The sequence below is a fragment of the Neolamprologus multifasciatus genome, chromosome 7 (assembly GCF_963576455.1).
Source record: "Neolamprologus multifasciatus chromosome 7, fNeoMul1.2, whole genome shotgun sequence".
Taxonomy (NCBI): Eukaryota; Metazoa; Chordata; class Actinopteri; order Cichliformes; family Cichlidae; genus Neolamprologus; species Neolamprologus multifasciatus.
In genome coordinates, this window is record NC_140445.1 from 66,262,134 (window position 1) to 66,280,885 (window position 18,752).

Sequence of the window (18,752 nt, forward strand, 5' to 3'; positions counted from 1 at the left end):
AGACTTAGTCACATTATTCTCTTTATTTCACACAGTAAAAGCTAACATCACTGCAGATTATGGTCAAAACAATGACAAAAGAAGTAAGAAAAGCTGCATGCAGCTATCCATGTTAATGACTGAAAATAGAAATGATGACTGAATAAATAAGTGAGCCTCAGATGGGAAAGTGCACGGACCAATAAGGATCAGATATCTTACATCTTTGTCCAGACGCTCCTGCGATTCCTTCCACTGCTGTCAAACAGAAGAACGGAGTTAATCCAGGACACAGATGAGGAAGTCTAAATCACTCGCAGTGATGTGACCGGCAGGTGACACAGTGACGAAGCAAGCGCAGGATTGTGATGCATTTGTTTATTGACTTCTGCTACGTTATGAAAACAACCAAAAGCACAAAGCCGTGCAAAAGTAGAAACAGAACCATCACACTTTACAACAGAACATCACAAGACACAGCAACACAAAACAGGAAGCACTCTTTCCAAATGGCTCATAAAACAAACTGTTTTCTGTGTTCTGCATAAACTGTACGTGCCGGTTTCCTCGTGTGCGTAGTTTTTTTGGCAGCTTTCAGAGTTTTTGCGTGCAGAAAGGATAGGACATGTTTCTGAGTGCACGCACATCGTTCTGCAGGACACTAAAATACAGACAAAAGCAGCAGCAGTGACTCTGGAAAGACTGCAGAGCAACAAGATGGACAGTAGGGGGCAGTAGGGTGAATCACAGAAAGCATAACAGACTGTAGGAAGTGTGAAGCATTTCACTCCAAAATGGAAAATGTAATAATAAAAGACATATGAGACAAACGCCTTTTATGATGAAACATTGCACAACTGCATTTCTAGTTTTTCTGCTACAAATATTTGGATGAAAATGCTTCACATGACAAAGAGAAGCTCGCACACAGATCATGTATCCCAGTGAGTCTACTTCTTATTTCTGTGTTATGACATATAATGGCAGGGTTGCATATATGCTACACAAATACATCTATAGTGTCATGGTGGAAGTGGTCACTGTTGGAAGAGCGTGCACAAATGCCCCAGGAGACAATTCAAACAGGATCCTTACTCTTTATCTCCTTTACTGTAGATGCAAAGCGTAAGGAGAGAGAAAAGGGTTAAAAATATTTAGTTGAGATGAACTGAGATCAAAACTTGAGTGCAAAATGTTAAATGTAACACACACTAGTCTGTTGACAACATACAACCAAAGCTGCATTTACAGACAGAGAAAACAACGATATTGATATTGTTCAGCATTAACGGTGCCCTCACAGACATGCTATGGGCACTAATCTGATTACAAGCTGCACAGCTGCTCTCCTCTTTAGGAGGACGCGGCATGGACAGCTTCTTATCTTCATCGTTTAGTGTATCTTACAAAAATAACATCTAACAACGTATTGTTAAATATTTAGTGTTTAATTAAATCTTACAGCGAGTTTTATAGAAGCAAGTCAGTTAAGAGCATAATTATTTTAGTTAGTGATCATACTAAAAATATGGATGTTTATGCAGTTTTATGCTGATTCAGTCTTCTGCTGTGAATTTGTAGAGCAGTGTTAATAGTGTAAACTAGGGCTGCCACGATTAGTCGACTATTAAAATCGTCCACGACTGATTTAATAGTCGACGCGTCGTTTGAAGCTTTGTAAGATCACAAAAGACGCAGGAATAAGTAGTAGGATTTAAGAGTGTAATAACGGACTGAAACAGAAGATGGCAGCACTGCATGAACAAGGATGCCAGCTGCCGGTAAACCCCGAAGAAGAAGAAGCTGTGTCCCAGAATTCATAGCGCAGCCCAGCTCAGTTTCCAACAATGGCGGCAGCTAGTTAGTTTTAATATTACTCTTATTATTCTTTCTGGGTCACAAAATAAACGTTTAACATATTTTCAGGCGAGAATGTAGCTGTGTAAACCTCAAATATCTGCTCAGTTTATCAAGACACCACATATTTTCAAAAGCGCTCCGACGTTTTCGGAGACGTCTGTTAGCCACTAGCTCGATAGCTAGCCGGGGGCTAGGCTAACTAGAGCCGTGAGAACACCGGACTCCCGGCAAATCGTTTACAAACCCACCGCCGTCTTTCGCTACTCAGGTTAAACATGATATATAAGTCACTTAGATAACTTAAAAATGTTATTGTTTGGCTTTTTTCAGTATTTTATTTATTCCTGAGTAAATCGGTTTGGCTGAGATTAAAGTTATAGTTTTTACACAGCTGAATAAACATCAAGCAGACAGCTGATTATCAGAAGTGTGAGATGCTCGAGAATTTACTCCGGTGTCCTGTTATATTTTAGATAGCAAGGAGTTTATTAAACTTCACCGAAACAATCTGCAAATTTCATTAAAATTTAATAAACTATCATCTTGTCTTTATTTTTAGTTAGCACAGACCTTAAACACTTAAAGCTGTAAGCTAATGATAGTTATATAAGAGCAGATGCTGCTGGTGCAATAAGCTGTACGTTTTACATCCAATGGATGATGATCTAATCGCAAAAATAATCGGTGACTAGTCGACTATCAAAATAATCGTTTGTGGCAGCCCTAGTGTAAACCATGTCAGTGGATGGTGGTGTTTATGAGGTCACAGTGTTTCACGTGCGGAGCCATCCATAATGGAAAAATGGAAAATGTTGCCACGTTAGTTTCCCAGCTCGTCACTCATTGTTGTGGCTGTGTAATGTTTCAGAATTTTTTAGGTAAATTAAATTGTCCCTCAAGCTTTTTGGCTTTGCCGAAACAATTGTAATGGCTGTAAGGAAACATCTCCCTCCAGCTGCTCATTGCGTCAACGCGACGTGCAGTTACATCCACGTCAGTTTATGCCGTAGGCTTTGCACCTATGGGACAGATTTAACACAGAAGTATAAATCCCCCGTTAGCTCACCTTTGACGACCTGAAGGGGTCACAGGAACAGTGAGGGTTGTAAGCTTTGGGTCCTGTGGGGTGAGGATTTGGGAGATTTGTTCCTCCCCTCCTCCTCCTCCTTTTGCTCCTCCTGCCCTCTTATGATCAGAGTCAACATCCTCTACATTAACAGCTGGGCGAAGGCTGATGTTGGAGCTCTCTGGAGAAATAGACATTTATTTTCATTTAGTCAAGGCCAACCGCATCACTGCAAACAGGCAACACTGATGCTGCAACGTAAACGTCACGTACTACTGAAAGCAATGCAAAAGACAAAGCAGGTCACAAGTATAAGCAGGAGCAGGGCAGGCTGGGAGAAAGGTCGATTTAGCGGGACCTACAGCGGGCTAATGACGCGGATTCACGCGTGAACTAGGCCACGTATAGACGCCCTGATAGTGAAGGACTAGTTTACTAATCTTGCAAGCGAAACAATCTGGTTAATCTGGCTCATGATTCACTGGCACACTTCTGTCAACAGTCATTTGACAGACTTCATCAAAGTGATGAAGAAAATAGATGGCGTCAGTATATTTCAATCCTTTGGAACACCTTAACTCTTTACCTTACCCGTCTATGAGCCCTCGCAAACTCGGGGTCAGAGGTGAGCTTATTCGAGGAACGACAAAGCAACACAAAAAGACACAAAAATCTACTTTAACAACACAAAGAGCTACTTTTTTACCCTGCACAGACTCTCGAGCTAAACATCTGAACTCAAGCATCCTTTACTGATGGTTCGTATTTGATTTAGTGTCAGATACCTGCCAGGTTGATTTTAGAGTCTGTCACATATGACGAGACATGCAGTATGACTGAGTTCAGGATGTACAGGGAGTGAGAGGACAGTGAACGCTACACTGATGTGGAGTCACCTGCAGGTCTTATTGCTGAGATGTCTGAGTCATCTTCAATGAAGAATGCTGGGTTAGATAGACCAGACAGCTGATGTGACAGGGGTCTGGGTTGCTTGGAAGGGGAGCTGACGATGGGTGGCAGGCGTGGATAGGATGGCACGTTGGGCAACTCGAGGATGCTGCCGTTAGGGGAGGAGGGAGAAGGGGATCGGGATCGCAGCTGTGGATGATGAGGAGGAGGGAGAGGGTCGTGTCGTACGAGCCGGCTCAGTTCTACATCTTGCTGACTGTTGTCTTGTTTCTGTTTTTGCTGTTGTTGTTGTTTCTTAGGCATCTTGAGGCATAAGGCTGTTGAGGTGGTTCCGAATGTTCGTGATATACTGCTGCGCCAAGCTCGGAAACCGGGAGAGCTTCTGCGGGACGTTCGAGAGGCTTTGGGAAATACCGGACAGACTAGGGCCCACTGAGACTTCCGAGCTTTGGGGCAAAAGCTCGGTGAAAGTCTGGGCGATATTTCGGGGAACTTGTGTGAGTCTGATCTGGGAGAGCTCTTGGCGTATCTCTGGGGGTAGGGTGGGTAAGTACTTGGTAAAGTCAGAGAGTTTAGGCACCGAAGGTATTTGGGGAGGAGTGATGCCGTTCTCTTTGAAGAATGCGTTGATGTTGTCGAGGCACTCGGAGGTGAAGGGAATGCGCATCAGGCAGCTCTTAAATGCATCACAGCTGACTGGAGCTACAGAGGAGAGAGGGCGACAGGCAGATACAGTAGGAGAAAGGCACTGTTGGCAATCAGACAGCAATGAAGCCAGTCGAGAATGACAATATCAGACTCTCCAGATGAACTCTGCAGTCACACTCAAGCAGTGAATGAATCTACTATTTAAAGTCCAAAGAGATGAACGAGCGTTACAGTCAGATAAGCAATCTGAGACTTTCCTGAAAGACAATAAGAAGACGGTACGTACCACCGCAGTCATCCCCAGTAGCTTCCTCCTCCTACAAAAACACACACACAACAGTTGGGAATCAGGTATCCGATGAACATTATTATCAGATTTCTTGATAGTAATTTAAAAAAAATCTTTTTAGCTGTACTGAGTCAGTCGGGCAGTTAGCTTTAGCATAACAGAGTCAAGAGTAACGCAGTGATACGGCGCGGGATGTCAAACATTACTTTTTCAGGAGCCTTGTCAGCGTTAGCAGTTTGACCGATGTCTTCGTTTTTCTGTGGCTGCTCAGTGATGGGCTCAGCTTCTGCAGGAGCTTCTGGGCTCTTGGTTTCTGCTTCTAGTGCTTGTTCTGGCCCAGAAATCTCCACTGGCTCGCTGCTCGGAGGCGGTGAGGTCGAGGCTTCCTTCTGCAGCTCTAAGATCCAATAAGCAGGGGTGTCAAACTCAAGTACACGGTGGGCCAAAATTCAAAACTGGAACAAAGTCGTGGGCTAACATTAATATTTATTGAAATATATTTATTCCTCCAGATATAAGAATGAATCTTTTCTTATGGACTCAAACAGGTTTTGCTGAAAAACTGAATATGGAACAAGCAAAGCTTAATACTGAACAATATATATATTAGCTGTATAATACCAGTAGGCCAGCTCTAATAGTAATTTGGTGTGGCTTCGCGGGACAAATGTAATTAGAGTTTGACACCTATGCAATACGGGTTTGAAATGAGTCATTCATTCGTCCTTTGATCGTACACACAGTCCTGCATTTGTAAATACTGTTCAGAAGAGTGTTGATGTTACTTAAACATGTCACGCTGAATGAGAGAAACTCCTCTTAATGATAAAAACATTTTTAATATATATTTGAACTGCATCTACCTGGCTCGTTGACGGCGGGCTCCTCAGTCTCAACTTTCTGCTCCTCCTGAGGAAGACTCTCGTTCTTCCTGCAGAACAGGACAAGAGAACGGGTTGTTGGGCGGCCCAGGAGCGAGAGGGAACACACAGCTGTCCTCTTATGGTGACACAAGTCACAGCTGGTGTTGTCGGATTCTTACAGTGTAATAAGTGCTGTTATTGTTAGCTGGACACATACTGCAGTTTAGGAGAGGCTCTCCTTTGTTTTAACGTTATGAGATTACAGTAAAATCACAGTTCATTCAATTATGACAGAGTTGGTTCCTACTATTTATTTTTATATTTCAGCAGGTTCCAACGTGACACACATAAACCAGGTTACAGTCATTTAAGCCGCTTTTTACTGGATATCAGAAATATTTGTTGTGGATGAAGAAACTTCAGCTTCTGTTTTCTCTCTTTGAGCACAAATTTACCGACTCTGTGACCACCTGTAGCAGAAAAGCTCGCTCTGTACACGAGTTACTGTTTACACATGAAAAACGTTAGAAACTCTGTTTTACCGTCACGTTTTTATAGACGCTTTCTTTCTTTCTTTTCTTTTTTTAAATAGGCTGTGTTTACCTTTATTAGTCCCGACAGAAAAATGTCCACCAGCATCGACACGCGTTAATTCTGCTGCTGAGACGCATAAACTGCATCAGGTGATTTTAGGAATATGAGAAAAACAACGAGGAAAAGGTTCCGTTCCGATATGTCCGTCCATCTTTAATCCAGGGACGAAGCAGCTGCAGCAGGTGCGCGGGGTTACCGGGGCAACAGCTGAGAGGAGGAAAAGAGGCGGGCGCGCGGAGGTAAGAGGGTCCGCTGTTGCCAAGGGAAGCCGTGGTTGCTACGACACAGTGATGCGATGCAAAGATCACATAACGAGAACCCGCGGGATTTGGACCTGCTGATAACAAACTGACCGTGCTAGTGTCGTAACAGAGAGTGATTATTTATTTATTTATGTCCAATATCGTCGCTGGTGTTGACAAACAGACTTTAGTCAACAAGATTTACAAAGTTGAGCCTGATACATGTCACTGTGTCTGCGCTCGATTCTGCCTTATAATAAACTGTGATGGTAGATTTGATACTACTTATATTGCCCATCTTGTACTGCTGCTCACTCCTGCCGCCCCCCCCCCCCCCCCGACACACACACACACACACACGCACACACGCACACACACACACACACCTCAATACCCGTCACTTTCTGTTTCTCTCTGTAAAGTTTAGTGCTCAAAATATCTTTATTTAAACTTGTGTATATTTATATGTATAATAGTCGATTCTACTGTTTTATACTGCAGATTTGTTGTTGTGCTTGTCAGACACATTTCATGTTGACCCTGTGCTAACTTGCATATGACAAAGAAAGCTGAAACTGAAACTCCCTTAAAAACCACATTTTTAATGTCAAGATCACTTTTTACGCGGATAAAATAAAAGGACATAAAATCCACTTTGCTAGAAACTGATTGTAGCACAGGCCTGCAGACGTCCACACATTAAACTGCCCAAAGGTAATAAAGTTTATGAAAATGCATGACGTTGCTGGAAGATGCAGTTACACACTATTCTATGTGTATTTATTAGTACAACATCCTTTATTTCCTATCAAATAACCTAATAAAGTCCTGACTGCAGCTTAAAGTAACCTGTATATTATATTGTTGCATTGCTACTTGTTTCTCAACAAGCTGCTGGATCAATCAGGGGAACAGCAACAACATCAGCATTTATGCACATCTGCTATGCACAGCACAAGACTACTATGACATGCACAGTGACAAAGTCCTACAACGACGTTAACAACCAGGAAGCTCTTATTTGAATTCTTACTCTGGGGCCTTGCTGATCTCCACCTCGCTCTCCTCTTCTTGCAGCACCGGCAGCCTGGTCAGAGTGGACACGGAGCCTCGCGTCAAATCACAAACAGGCTCTCACTGCCAAAGCTAACCTGAGCACATGTACAAACGTTTGCTCTGGGTACACCGTCTTACTCGGCTTCAGGCTCCTCCAGGAGTTCTTGACTCCCCAGCGAGAGCTTGAGGGACTGTCCCTCACTGGCCATCTGTCTAACGGCCATCTCAGCTGTCTGCCTGGCAACCTCTTCAGCCATCCGGGCCATCTCCATCCTCTCCTGAAGCAGACTGAAGGAAAACAGGACAACATGCTTGTGCTGTGAGCTAAATATCCTTTGATGATAAAGAAAATCTCGTCCTTACATTAAATCAGGTTCATTTCTCTTTGTTGGCTGTTTTCATTGTCGTAAGGTGTTAAATATGACAGCAGAGAATATCTTAAAAAAGCATCCTGGTGCTACAATGATGGATTTAAACATTCAGTATCTGATAAGGGACGCAGCTGTTTCTCTCCATTTGTCCGCCATCCTTACCGCTCCTCCATGGTAGCCAACGCCACCCCTTCAGCCTCCTTCTTGATGTTTTCAATAAACGGCGTCCAGCGGCCTGTCTGGGTCTCTGCGTCTTCCAGAGATACTTTTGTGGCACTCTCTGACGGCTGTGGCTCCGGAGGGGCGGCGCTGCATTTCTGCAACTGTGAGGGTTGTGTCACTTCCTGTTGCTGCTGGGGTGCAGGTGACGGTGGAAGCAGGGATGCAGACGGAGCTTGAGCTTTGGGAGGATCTGCACGTTTGTGCTGGCCCTCGTTGTCTGACTCCACGTCTTCCAGCACCATGTCTGGTTTGAGTTTGGCTGATGCTGTGAGAGGGCGATAAGCATGAGAACTGTTGGGTTGGTAAAACTGGGGGATTTTATCTTAACCAGTATAATTATAATTCTATTGGGCGCGAGGATCGTCAGCTGCGATTTCATTGGTGGTAGGAAATGTTGTTGGATTCGAAGACCTCTCAGTTATCGGTGTTATTGATGAAAGCACCACAAAATCAGTTCACACACTGATCCTTTATTATTCTCACTTCATCCTTTACAGTCTTTACTACATTCATTTGCATGACAAGCGTGCTTCTCTTAAATCACAACACACCCCCAGCCCACAGTTCACAGTTCAAGGCTACACAGCAGATACATACGATCAAACCAGCCTCACGCTGCAGCTCGTCTCACGCTGACTCGTGCAGGCTCTGCTTGATGTTACGTTTTAAATATACAGCAACGTGACCAAGAACCAAACTGAGCTCAACTTTCTTTAAGCAAAAAAACACAAAATATTCTCAAGAAACTAAAATTAAATACGCAGGTCCTTTAAAGACACAGAGCTACGGAGCCCCGCAGGGGACATGGGAGAAAAAAAATTAAGACGGACTTTTGCGAGATCTCGCAAAACTTTTGCGAGATCTCGCAAACGTTTTAGCCGCATTCTTCGGACGCTGGCTCAAAGCCGACCGGGCAGTCGAGGCACGATGTGCCGGGAAAGCGGTGTTCCTCCCGGCTGTAGTAGGTCTCGACCTCCCGTTAGCTTCGCGCTAGTGGGAAGAATGCGGCTAAAACTTTTGCGAGATCCCGAGTTAGTTTTGCGAGATCCCGAGTTAGTTTTGCGAGATCCCGAGTTAGTTTTGCGAGATCTCGCAAAAGTCCGTCTTAATTTTTTTTCCTCCCATGTCCCCTGTGGGGCTCCGTACAGAACAGAATCTGTCCTCATCGAACACAATAATAACTGAACATAGCTGCCATTTAATCATCATATCAAGGATAAAAAGGTGTGTAAATCTATGGTAAGTACATCAGGATTGTTACAGTATCTCTTGCTGCTTTTTTTTATAGTGAAATGGCAACACGAACATACGACGCACCCTGACGCAGGGAGCGTCACAGTGATGTCACAGCCCGTTTCTGGAGGTGCAAATGTAATCTCCAAACCATTACTGGACATCACTGTTACAGTCATTTAAGAGAAAAAAGCATTAAAATGATTTTTTTGCACAGCCTACAGTCATTTCAAGCAAACGGCGACTTCTAAAAGCTCCGGTATGAAACAGGAAATGTGAGGATTACAGGATAAAACACATTTTCTGTGTTATATTTAGTTTACAATACATTCATATTAAACTGCACAGAGTACAGTAAGGTGAGTTTAAGATATTATTATGTTCACGTGTTCATTCACAGCTGCCTATCGTCCCTATTGTCTGCTGACAGTTCAATGAGCCTATTGGTCTATCTGTGCGGGTCAGAGCATCCCCCAGCCGTCTCCTCCTGCTGTTTAAGGGGCTCGCAGCACCTTCCCCCCTGAAACAGAAGGAGAAGAGGGACTGAGTTAGGCTCCGGCCGTCCGACCAAAACACCTCTTCATTAACTATAAGGAAAAAACAAGAAGCTGCTTCAACAGAAAGCATGCAAGAGTCTGCAAATGTCACACTGATGCAGAGGAGCTGTTCAAAATGAAGAAAGAGTTTTTACTGGTAACTTTATGTTCTTTTCTACAAACTCTACGCTTTTCTCTAGAATTAGAAAACACAGAATAGTAATCCAGCTGATTGAACTGTGAACTGTGGCGCTCAGGATCAAAAAGGACTGACAGGAAAATTCAGACTCACCTTTCTGAATGACTTCAGGTACAGTCTGAAACAGGGACACATGAGTCAGTAGATGACAGAAGAAGAATCAGCTGTCAGGTGTTGTTTGTTCCCCATCACTTACATTCGCTTCATCCTTGGATGGAGAAACAGGCTGAGGCATCTTCAGACCCAGCCCTGACACAAACCAGTTCACCACACTGTGGAGCAACAACCCAAGTGTCAGGAGTGCGCCTCACACTGTGCAAACATACCATGAGCAACCCCCAAAATGCTGCTTTGCTAAAAAGGAGGCGCTCTCAAGTCCCGCTTCATCCACGTGGATGTTATTAGACTCACCCAGAGGCCTTGCTTTCAGTATCCAGAGAGATCCCACTGAGCGATTCAGGCGGCGGAGACAGAACTGTGGAGCAGACAACACGAAGCACTTTACAAAAAATATATCCTCAAACAAAGTCACAGTTTCTGCTGTTGAACTGGGATTTTCAGGCTTCATTTACTTTTATCCAGAGAGTTGCGGGAGGACTTGGTTGACGGTTCCACGGGCACAGCACCAGGGGGCAGTATGACCGGCTGAGGGACGATCTGCTTTATCCAGGTCACCACACTGAAACAGAGCGAGCAAGGGGGCCGCCTGAACGTCTGCAGCATATTTAACTCGCTGATTTGTGTCATTAGTGTGTATTTAATATCAGGACGCCTGTAAGTGTTCGGGGTGCAATTCAGACAAAGTGCAGATTATTCCTCGCTACGGCTGCCGTGTGAACGTGGAGCAGGAGGCGGTTTACACTCACTTGGGAGGAAAGTGAGGAGCCAAACTCTCCGTGTCCTCGTCGTCTGACACCATCTCCACCACAGGGATGTGAGGAAGTGGATCGAAATCTGAGTTTAAACCCCCCCAGTTTAAACATTTCATTCATGCATTTTGTTATTAACTCACAAGAAGAAACATGCATCCAGTGTGTTTGCATGATCGTGGAACATACCTGGCATCGTGTCCACGTCGTACACCTGGAACAGCAGAGAGAGATTAAAACGCGTAACATAGAGACGATGGCAGGAGCAGGATGCTGGTGTTGTTTTGTTTATCAGAGTAACAAAGAAGTATAAATGTTGGTGCCCTGGTTTAGATAGCAGTGAAGGTGTTTAACAGGATCCCCCCCAACTTCCTTTATAGCCTTGATCCTTATACGCGATTAGTCTTTTAAGCCTGTGGGACAGTATCACGCTGCTTCAGCCAAGTGTCACCCACTTAACTGTTCACTGACCTCCATTAAACACTCAGTGAGTTTAGTGTTGATGTTTCCTAAAGATAAACATGCTCACAGGACAAACTGACACTTTTTAAATGTTGAAAGTTCTCCGGCTTTGTTTTCTAACCTCCGTGTGCTCCTCGTCCTTCGTGTCCTTCTCAGCCTCTCTGTACTTGTCGTCAGGCTGAGGCAGCACTTTGGTCAGACCCTGAGTGACCCAGTTGATCACTGACCTGACAGAGAAGCACAGTTTCATTTGATTTCATGTGAGTTCATTATAAACTCAGCACATGTTCAGTCATACTGTACCTGTCTCCATCTTCTCCGGGCTGAATATATAGAAACAAAGAGAGAAGAGTAGAAAATAAAATGAAGCTTAAATAAAACAGTTTGTCCACAACAGTCCAGGATTCTCAGCTCAGCTCAGTGCATCTTTACACCAACAAAACAAATGATTGTGACACACTCGTGTGTTGGTTCATCAGTCACATGGTTGACGAGGTGATCGTGAGGAGGTCCTTCTGCTTTCTTTTGGTAATTTGAACTAATAACTGTACAAGCTGCACAAACTCAGCTGATAAAACAGCTTCATGTGAGGATTTATTCATGAGAAGGACCCACAGGGGTAAGTTAGTGTTCGTTAGCGTCATTTACAGGACACGAGCCCCCAGCAAACTGTGTGAACATTTGGTGCTCATAAAATATTATTAAACTGTGCTCAGGACATTTCCACATCATAAGGGAGACGATGTGTTTATAGTTCATCTCCTACGACTACGACGTCACAGAAAGACTCACCCTGGCTTCAGAGTTGGCTCTGCTGAGTCGGGGGCTGCTCGCAGGCTGTGGGAGCGCGCTGACGAACCCGTTAGACAACCAGCCCAAGACTCCAGTCTGCGCTTGGCTGTAAAGGATGCGCACGCAGACAGATAGAAGTCAGCAGCTGCGCATGCCCCGAGACACAAAGATGCTGATGGACACAAACATTTACCCTTCCTCTGAAACCTCGTCTGCATCTTTCAGTGCGGCGGTCTTCACTGCAGCTGCAGGAGAAGATAAAGACATTTGCTGTAGATCCATGAGCACATATAGAGATGAATAAAAGAGAATAAAAGGTTACAGATAATCCTCACCCTCTTTAATTTTGGTTGGCTGAAAGGAAAGAAAACAGACTGTTAATTACTCTGTATGAGTGTGTGTGTGTGTGTGTGTGTGTGTGTGTGTCGTACAGCATCAGGGGTCTTGGCAGCGTCGTCTGTCCCAGCATCAGGAGGCTGAGGAACCACTTTCACCACCCAGTTAAACATCCTGTTGAAGTGAAACAGAAACACATTAAAGAGCCTCGTCAAACATGGCCGATGGTCCTGATGATAATAAATCAGTAACTCGTTACTCGTGGCTTCATTAAAGCAGCTTCTTCAAGTGCTCACACTGTCAGCTCACAGGAGAGACTCCCAGAAATCAGGATCATGCAAAGCCCAGAGTCAAGAGTTAGAGGACGTTAGGAGGCAGGACTTTGTTCCAGCAGCAGCAAACCGTAAGCTGCTTTAGCGAGAGGCTCCGCGGGGGGTCGACCGCTCAGAGAGGAAGAAACACGTCCCGAATGTGGGAACGAGAACATTTGAAGCGGCCTATGTGCACGACTGAAGACGGAGTGTTTCAGAGGCTCCAGGAGAGCCACTGTGCTGACTGATCTCACACATATATGCATGATTATCCATATTGTCCTCGGCGACAGTTCATCAGCCCGCTGAGATAATCCTCATCAGCAGGGGGGAGACGGAGGATGTCCTGCACCGTGATCTCACCGTCCAGGACACGAGACAAACGATTATTTCTGAATGTCAATCACAAGATTGTTCTTTTAAACCATGCGTTTTCATTTTCCTTTGTCAGCATCACTCGTGCCTGAGGGGGCAGCTATCGGTGATTGTGAGCTAACGAGGGCCAAGATTCATTCAGCTGCATCTATAGGTTGGCTCTAGACACTAATACAGCACAATCACAGCGCTCGGAGCTGTCGCATGTTTTCAGCAGTGGGAATCGTTTCAAGGAAGAATCCTGTCGTGGATCCACGGAGAAGACGTCGTTCCCATCAGCAGAGATCAGAGCCTCTTCTCAAATTTGTGGCATTAAATCGTGCAACTCTGGCCCCAAATAATCTACCGACTGTCATCCTCACACATATCCTTATTATAAACGGTCCCTTCACTTATAAGAAAAAAGAAAGAAAATAGTTCAAGATTATAATTTAACTTTGATTGTATTTAGATTTTTATTTTTTAAAGCTCAAATTAAAGTCCCGGCTTCAAAACATCTTTAAGGAGGGTCAGATAGCGCACACGCTCACTCAGCACAGGAAATGAAACCACAATAACTTCACCAGCTGTCTGCTCCATCAGGTTTTAAAGCACCACCTACTTAACCCACAAAGTTGCACATTTCACTGTACGTAATAACGGAGCTGCGTTCCTTACCTGCGTGCCTACAGGTGCCTACAGGTGGTTCTGCATGCCGCTGCTACACGGATCTAGAGTGTGGCACAGCCGGCGCAGGTCTGCTGAGAGCTTCACAGCGGATGCCCGCGGGGCTAACGGGATTAACCCGCAGCACCTGAAGGTCAAGGCCCAATCCCAGACCGTGAGCAATCGCGGATTAGCGGCGAGGAAACTTCTCCGTAACCTATAAACTGCTGTCACGGGAAAACACAGAGCAACCAGCAGGTGGTGGATTGTTTGCAACAGAAAGGGAAAAGATCTCTTTTCTATCAGATCACAGTCATTTAAACATGTGAGCACATGCAGCAGAGACTTATCATAAACGAGTGATGAATTCAATTTGATTATTAAAGTAACTAAATTTCTTTCATCTTTGCTTTTCACAGGAATGTTGATCATTTTGGATTCATTTTCACTATTTTGCTGATTAAAAAGCTCCTAAACTGCAGGGTCGCTGAACTCAGCTGCTCAGCATGTGTGAGTCCTTCACGTATCAGCGTCAGTGTGTTACTGATGAAGTCATAGGAGGAGTGGTCAGCTTTAGTCTGCACCAGAGATGGGCAGTAACGTGTTACTGTAATCTGATTACTTTTTTCAAGTAACGAGTAAAGTAAGGGATTAATATTGCAAAAACTGTAATTAGATTACCGTTACTTTCCCGTAGGAACGCTGCGTTACTGCGTTACTAAAACCGTGATTTTTCTGCGAGAATGTCTCATGACAGTGACGTAAGCGAGTGCGACGTTCGTGACAACAGCTGTGTGCAGATCAACAATGGATCATATATCGAGTGCAGAGAGAGTATGAGCGTGCAGCGTTTAAAGCGTGGAAGTACTGACCTTACTTTGAGTTTGATTCCATAAAAAGTGACAAAAACATTAGTGTCCGTTGTGCGTGGGAAGAAAACTTCTTTTTACAGCGAAAAAACCCCTAAACTTCCAAACAAGCAGCGAGTAGCTACGACGTAATGGGAAACTCACAGAGAAACTCGCGGATTCTTCCACTGACCGCTGCACACCTGCACCAGGGTAACCCTCCGCCTACCCCACTCCTGCTTTACAGGTGAAAATAGAGCAACAGGACCGCTAGTCTTTGACTTTATTTATTTTCTGCTGTGTTTTACTTGCATCTATTTGAAAGACTGAGTGTAAACACAAACAAATATTTTATTTTATGTGCTGGAATGTGCAGAAAATAGGTTTAAATATTAAACTAATTTCTTCCAGTCAGAGAATGTTGCAGATAATTAAATTTTTGCTTGATGCATAAAGTTAAAAGATTAAAACTAATAAAACAAGTTTTAAAAAGAGACTTTTCCATTTGATTACATTTTGTATGATGATTATGTAGAAAAAGTAGAATTGGGCTGAAAGATCTATCACTTTATCACCTATTCAGGTTGTAAATCGTGTTTTTAAAAAGTAACTAAGTAACTAAGTAATTAATTACTTTTGAAAATAAGTAATGAGTAAAGTAACGGGATTACTTTTTGGAGGAAGTAATCAGTAATTAGTTACTGATTACTTTTTTCAAGTAACTTGACCAACACTGGTCTGCACTGCCCTGCTGGGTGTTTCCTGTGAGTTTATAAAACTTGTTATATTAAGTTGCTCTACATTTGTTACGTCATGTATTTTACTTGGTTGTGTTTCCTCCATGACAGAAACCTCCACCACGAATGAAGTGAGTCGCTTGATCATCGTTGCCTTGTTGGAGCACTTTCACCTTTTCCCATCCACGTCCGAGCTTGTTCAGCAGTCTAATAGTTTCGCTCTGTCAGCCCAAATGTCACTGAATCAGTATCGAACTCTGACATTTACTCTGGATCATCTCTCTGTAAATACTCAGCGTTTTGGTGACGTCACTCCTACATCGTATGATGTCATCCAGCTGTGAGCTGCCTCGTAAAGCAGTGACATCATTTACAAAAGCAAAGCAGGACATTTATAGAAAGTTAAAATAATTACAAAGGTAAAAATATGAAAAGAGCATACTTTGTCTTTAGGCCTCTGTCTGCACTTCCTTCCTCCAGACATCTGTTTATTGAACATTTTCAGACTCAATCAAAAGTTCCACACAGATGTAATATTTATAGTAATTGTGAAAAGAGTCGCAGTTATCTTTCATAATCTTATCTGAATCTTATTTGTACCATTATATTCATCACATTTAAATATGTTTGTAAAATCCCAGCTGTAGATCAGACTGGCAGGCGTGGATCCACTTCTCTCATTGGTCAGAGGTGGCGGTGACACCACAGCCTAGCGGACTATTGTTGCTGACGTCTATGATCAGTGTGGGCAGCTTCTGATAGCAGGACAAACACAAGATGTCACAAAACCAAATCATTTAAAACAGATTTCTTCACTGTAACAGTGAATTCGCTGCACTCAACGGCCTGCACGGCCTCCGGACGTCAATCCAATGGAGTGTCTGGTGAAACGAGAAAATCCCATCACGGATGTGGAGCTGAGAACCTGTGTGATGCTGTCAGCACAGTATGAACCAAACATGTCTGAAAATGAGTTGTTGAATAATTAAGAGCCTGATGTCTGAATGTGTGTTTGAATTAGCAGTGAAGACTAAATCGCTCCTTATCTTAGAATAAGGTCACGATGAGGAAAAGTATGAATCCTTTTTTTCCTGTTTCACTATTTTATATCTTCTCAGATTTATCAGCTGGAGCCCAAACTGAAACTGGCCCCTGCATGTGGGACTCACAGCCCGATCTAAGCAGTCACATCTATGAAAACGACGCCCACCATCATCGGTCTGATCCAACACACGGACACGAAGGTAAGGCGTCCAAAACAGTTTTGGGAAATAGGTATGAGGAGGAAGAAAGCACGGCCCGATGCCAGAGGGCGATTAACGAGGATTCAGGGCAGCAGTTGTTAAAAAGCAAACTGGTAAACATGACGTGGCGTGTCGATCGTCCCGGCTGATGGTGTGCGAACTCTAAGGTGGAGCTGAAGAAGAACAACTGCAGTAAGAGGCGATTTTATGGCTATCAGATTAATTTGGTTGAAAGAGCAGATCGTCGGTCTGATCATCCAGGTAAACACAGACTGAAGTGAGAAAGTCCCTGCAGGCGGACAAACATTCACCAGCTCAGATCATTTAAAAAAGCCTCGTGCTGCATTTGAGAGTGAAAACCATTTATGGTGCTGATGAAGCAGGAGGCAGCAGGTAGATCTCATTATCAGCTCAGCGTGAGATAAGCTGAGAAAACAGGCTGATGACACAGAGCTGGATACAGTGCTTCAACACTGTCCTCGATTCTAATCGAACAGCTGGATTAGACCCGGCGAGGCGGCTGGTTTGGGAAAAGATGAGGTATGGAGAGAGCGCACGGATACACAACTGTGTCCAGCTGGGACCCCCCCCCCCCCTAATTTGTCTTGAAAGTGTCATATTTGAGTTAATCTGAGAGATTAGGTGACAAAAGAAGAGTCGAAGGAAAAGAGAGAGCAGCTGAGGATGATCTGTGACGAAACTAATCCTCATTACCTCTGACATCAAGGTGCTCTCATGTACAAGACAAAGGAAGTCACGCAGGAGCCTCATGCTTTACTCAAACCAACAGGAAAAACACTGAAAAAGGATAAAATTCAAATTTCATATGCTTAAAAAAATACACAACAGCAAATTTACTTACTGCGAATATTAGACGAGTGAAACTGTTAGAGGTGGTTTTCATTTCCATCATTTAGACCACAAATAAAGTCACTGCTGACTTTAGATGTAAATAAATGCAACAAAGATATTTCCTTTGAAAGATTCTTATTCATACATCGACATAAATTCATAATATTAAAGATTTAAGTAGGAAAAAAAAATGCAGTTTTGCGAGATTTCACCATTTTCTGGAGCAACGACTCCCTCTTGTGGCCAAAAGCAGGAATAAAACTGCTGAACTTGAAGTTTCAGACAACATGGAAACACACACGGCAGCAAAGACGACTTGTGTTGCTTTTTATTTGAGTTTTATTGTGAAACCTTTAATGTACTCTACACTGGAGTGCACAGGCCTTATCGAACATGCCCTGCATGCATCATCATCATCAAAAAAAATCTACTGCTGCTCTAACAAAACATCTGAATGCACACAAAATGTGCAAAACTACAAATGATAATGTAAAAAAGGAAGAAAACATTTCCCCGTACTATTTATATAGTTCTTAAAAAGACGCCCCTGCAGTATTCACAGGAGGGAAAACAAGTCTCAACGAAACTCGATGCAAAGGTTAACAAGTTTAAAATGCTGATCGATGAGCCGGGAAAGACAATAAGACGAGAGCCCATCCTGCAGATGCTTCTGTGGATTCATTATCTTGTTTATGCTTGAGCTGACTTTCCAGGAGAGTGGAGGAGAAAATGAACACACTGGGGAATAAATGACTGAAAGAAAGAAAAGTGAGCAGAGAAAAAGCAGCCTGTGAAAACAGAGCGGACTCGAGTGGCCCAATGTAGGTCAGGAGGCACAACGCCAGCATTGCTCCTCCTCTAAATCCTTCTAACCTCCCTTCCTCCTTCCTTCCTTCGCTCGTCCTTTTATGCAGAAACCTGAGGAAACACTGACAGAGCCCTCCCTCTCCTTTTTCCTCCTCTCCTCATCTCCTTCCCTCTCATTTCCCTTATACGCTTTACTCACCGCCATCATTTTTTATAACTCCCCCTTCTGCATTTTTCCCGGCTCCCCCGCCTCCCCTCATGCCCTAAATCTGCAACATGTGGCCTTAATGGAAACCAGACCCTCACCCATTCTTCAGGCCTCTCCCTCGTAGACATAATTAGCTTTAACTCTATGTTTAGCATTAAAGAAAGCAATAGGACACAGTTGCTTTTTCACTCTTCACAGG

General features: G+C 43.7%; 1 protein-coding gene across 7 annotated transcripts in view; it reads right to left on the minus strand.

The window, feature by feature from the left end:
• The window catches only part of LOC146515943 (uncharacterized), a 23,318-nt gene extending 8,934 nt beyond the window's left edge, over positions 1 to 14,384 (minus strand). For 2 of the 7 annotated variants that reach the window (XM_085165977.1, XM_085165974.1), the window contains exons 1-21: positions 12,823 to 13,863; positions 12,622 to 12,700; positions 12,384 to 12,460; positions 12,191 to 12,296; positions 11,702 to 11,721; positions 11,520 to 11,625; positions 11,126 to 11,150; positions 10,934 to 11,021; positions 10,640 to 10,746; positions 10,479 to 10,566; positions 10,264 to 10,339; positions 10,161 to 10,185; positions 8,040 to 8,364; positions 7,645 to 7,794; positions 7,484 to 7,537; positions 5,615 to 5,682; positions 4,958 to 5,148; positions 4,749 to 4,779; positions 2,906 to 3,086; positions 1,075 to 1,089; positions 202 to 237 (exon numbers count right to left, since the gene is read on the minus strand). In XM_085165977.1, coding sequence (XP_085022103.1) covers positions 202 to 237; positions 1,075 to 1,089; positions 2,906 to 3,086; positions 4,749 to 4,779; positions 4,958 to 5,148; positions 5,615 to 5,682; positions 7,484 to 7,537; positions 7,645 to 7,794; positions 8,040 to 8,364; positions 10,161 to 10,185; positions 10,264 to 10,339; positions 10,479 to 10,566; positions 10,640 to 10,746; positions 10,934 to 11,021; positions 11,126 to 11,150; positions 11,520 to 11,625; positions 11,702 to 11,721; positions 12,191 to 12,296; positions 12,384 to 12,460; positions 12,622 to 12,700; positions 12,823 to 12,863 — 1,889 coding nt within the window. In that variant the 5' untranslated portion in view covers positions 12,864 to 13,863. The other 5 variants (XM_085165981.1, XM_085165975.1, XM_085165978.1 and 2 more) reach the window with 5 other exon arrangements.
• Positions 14,385 to 18,752: the final 4,368 nt, after the last annotated feature.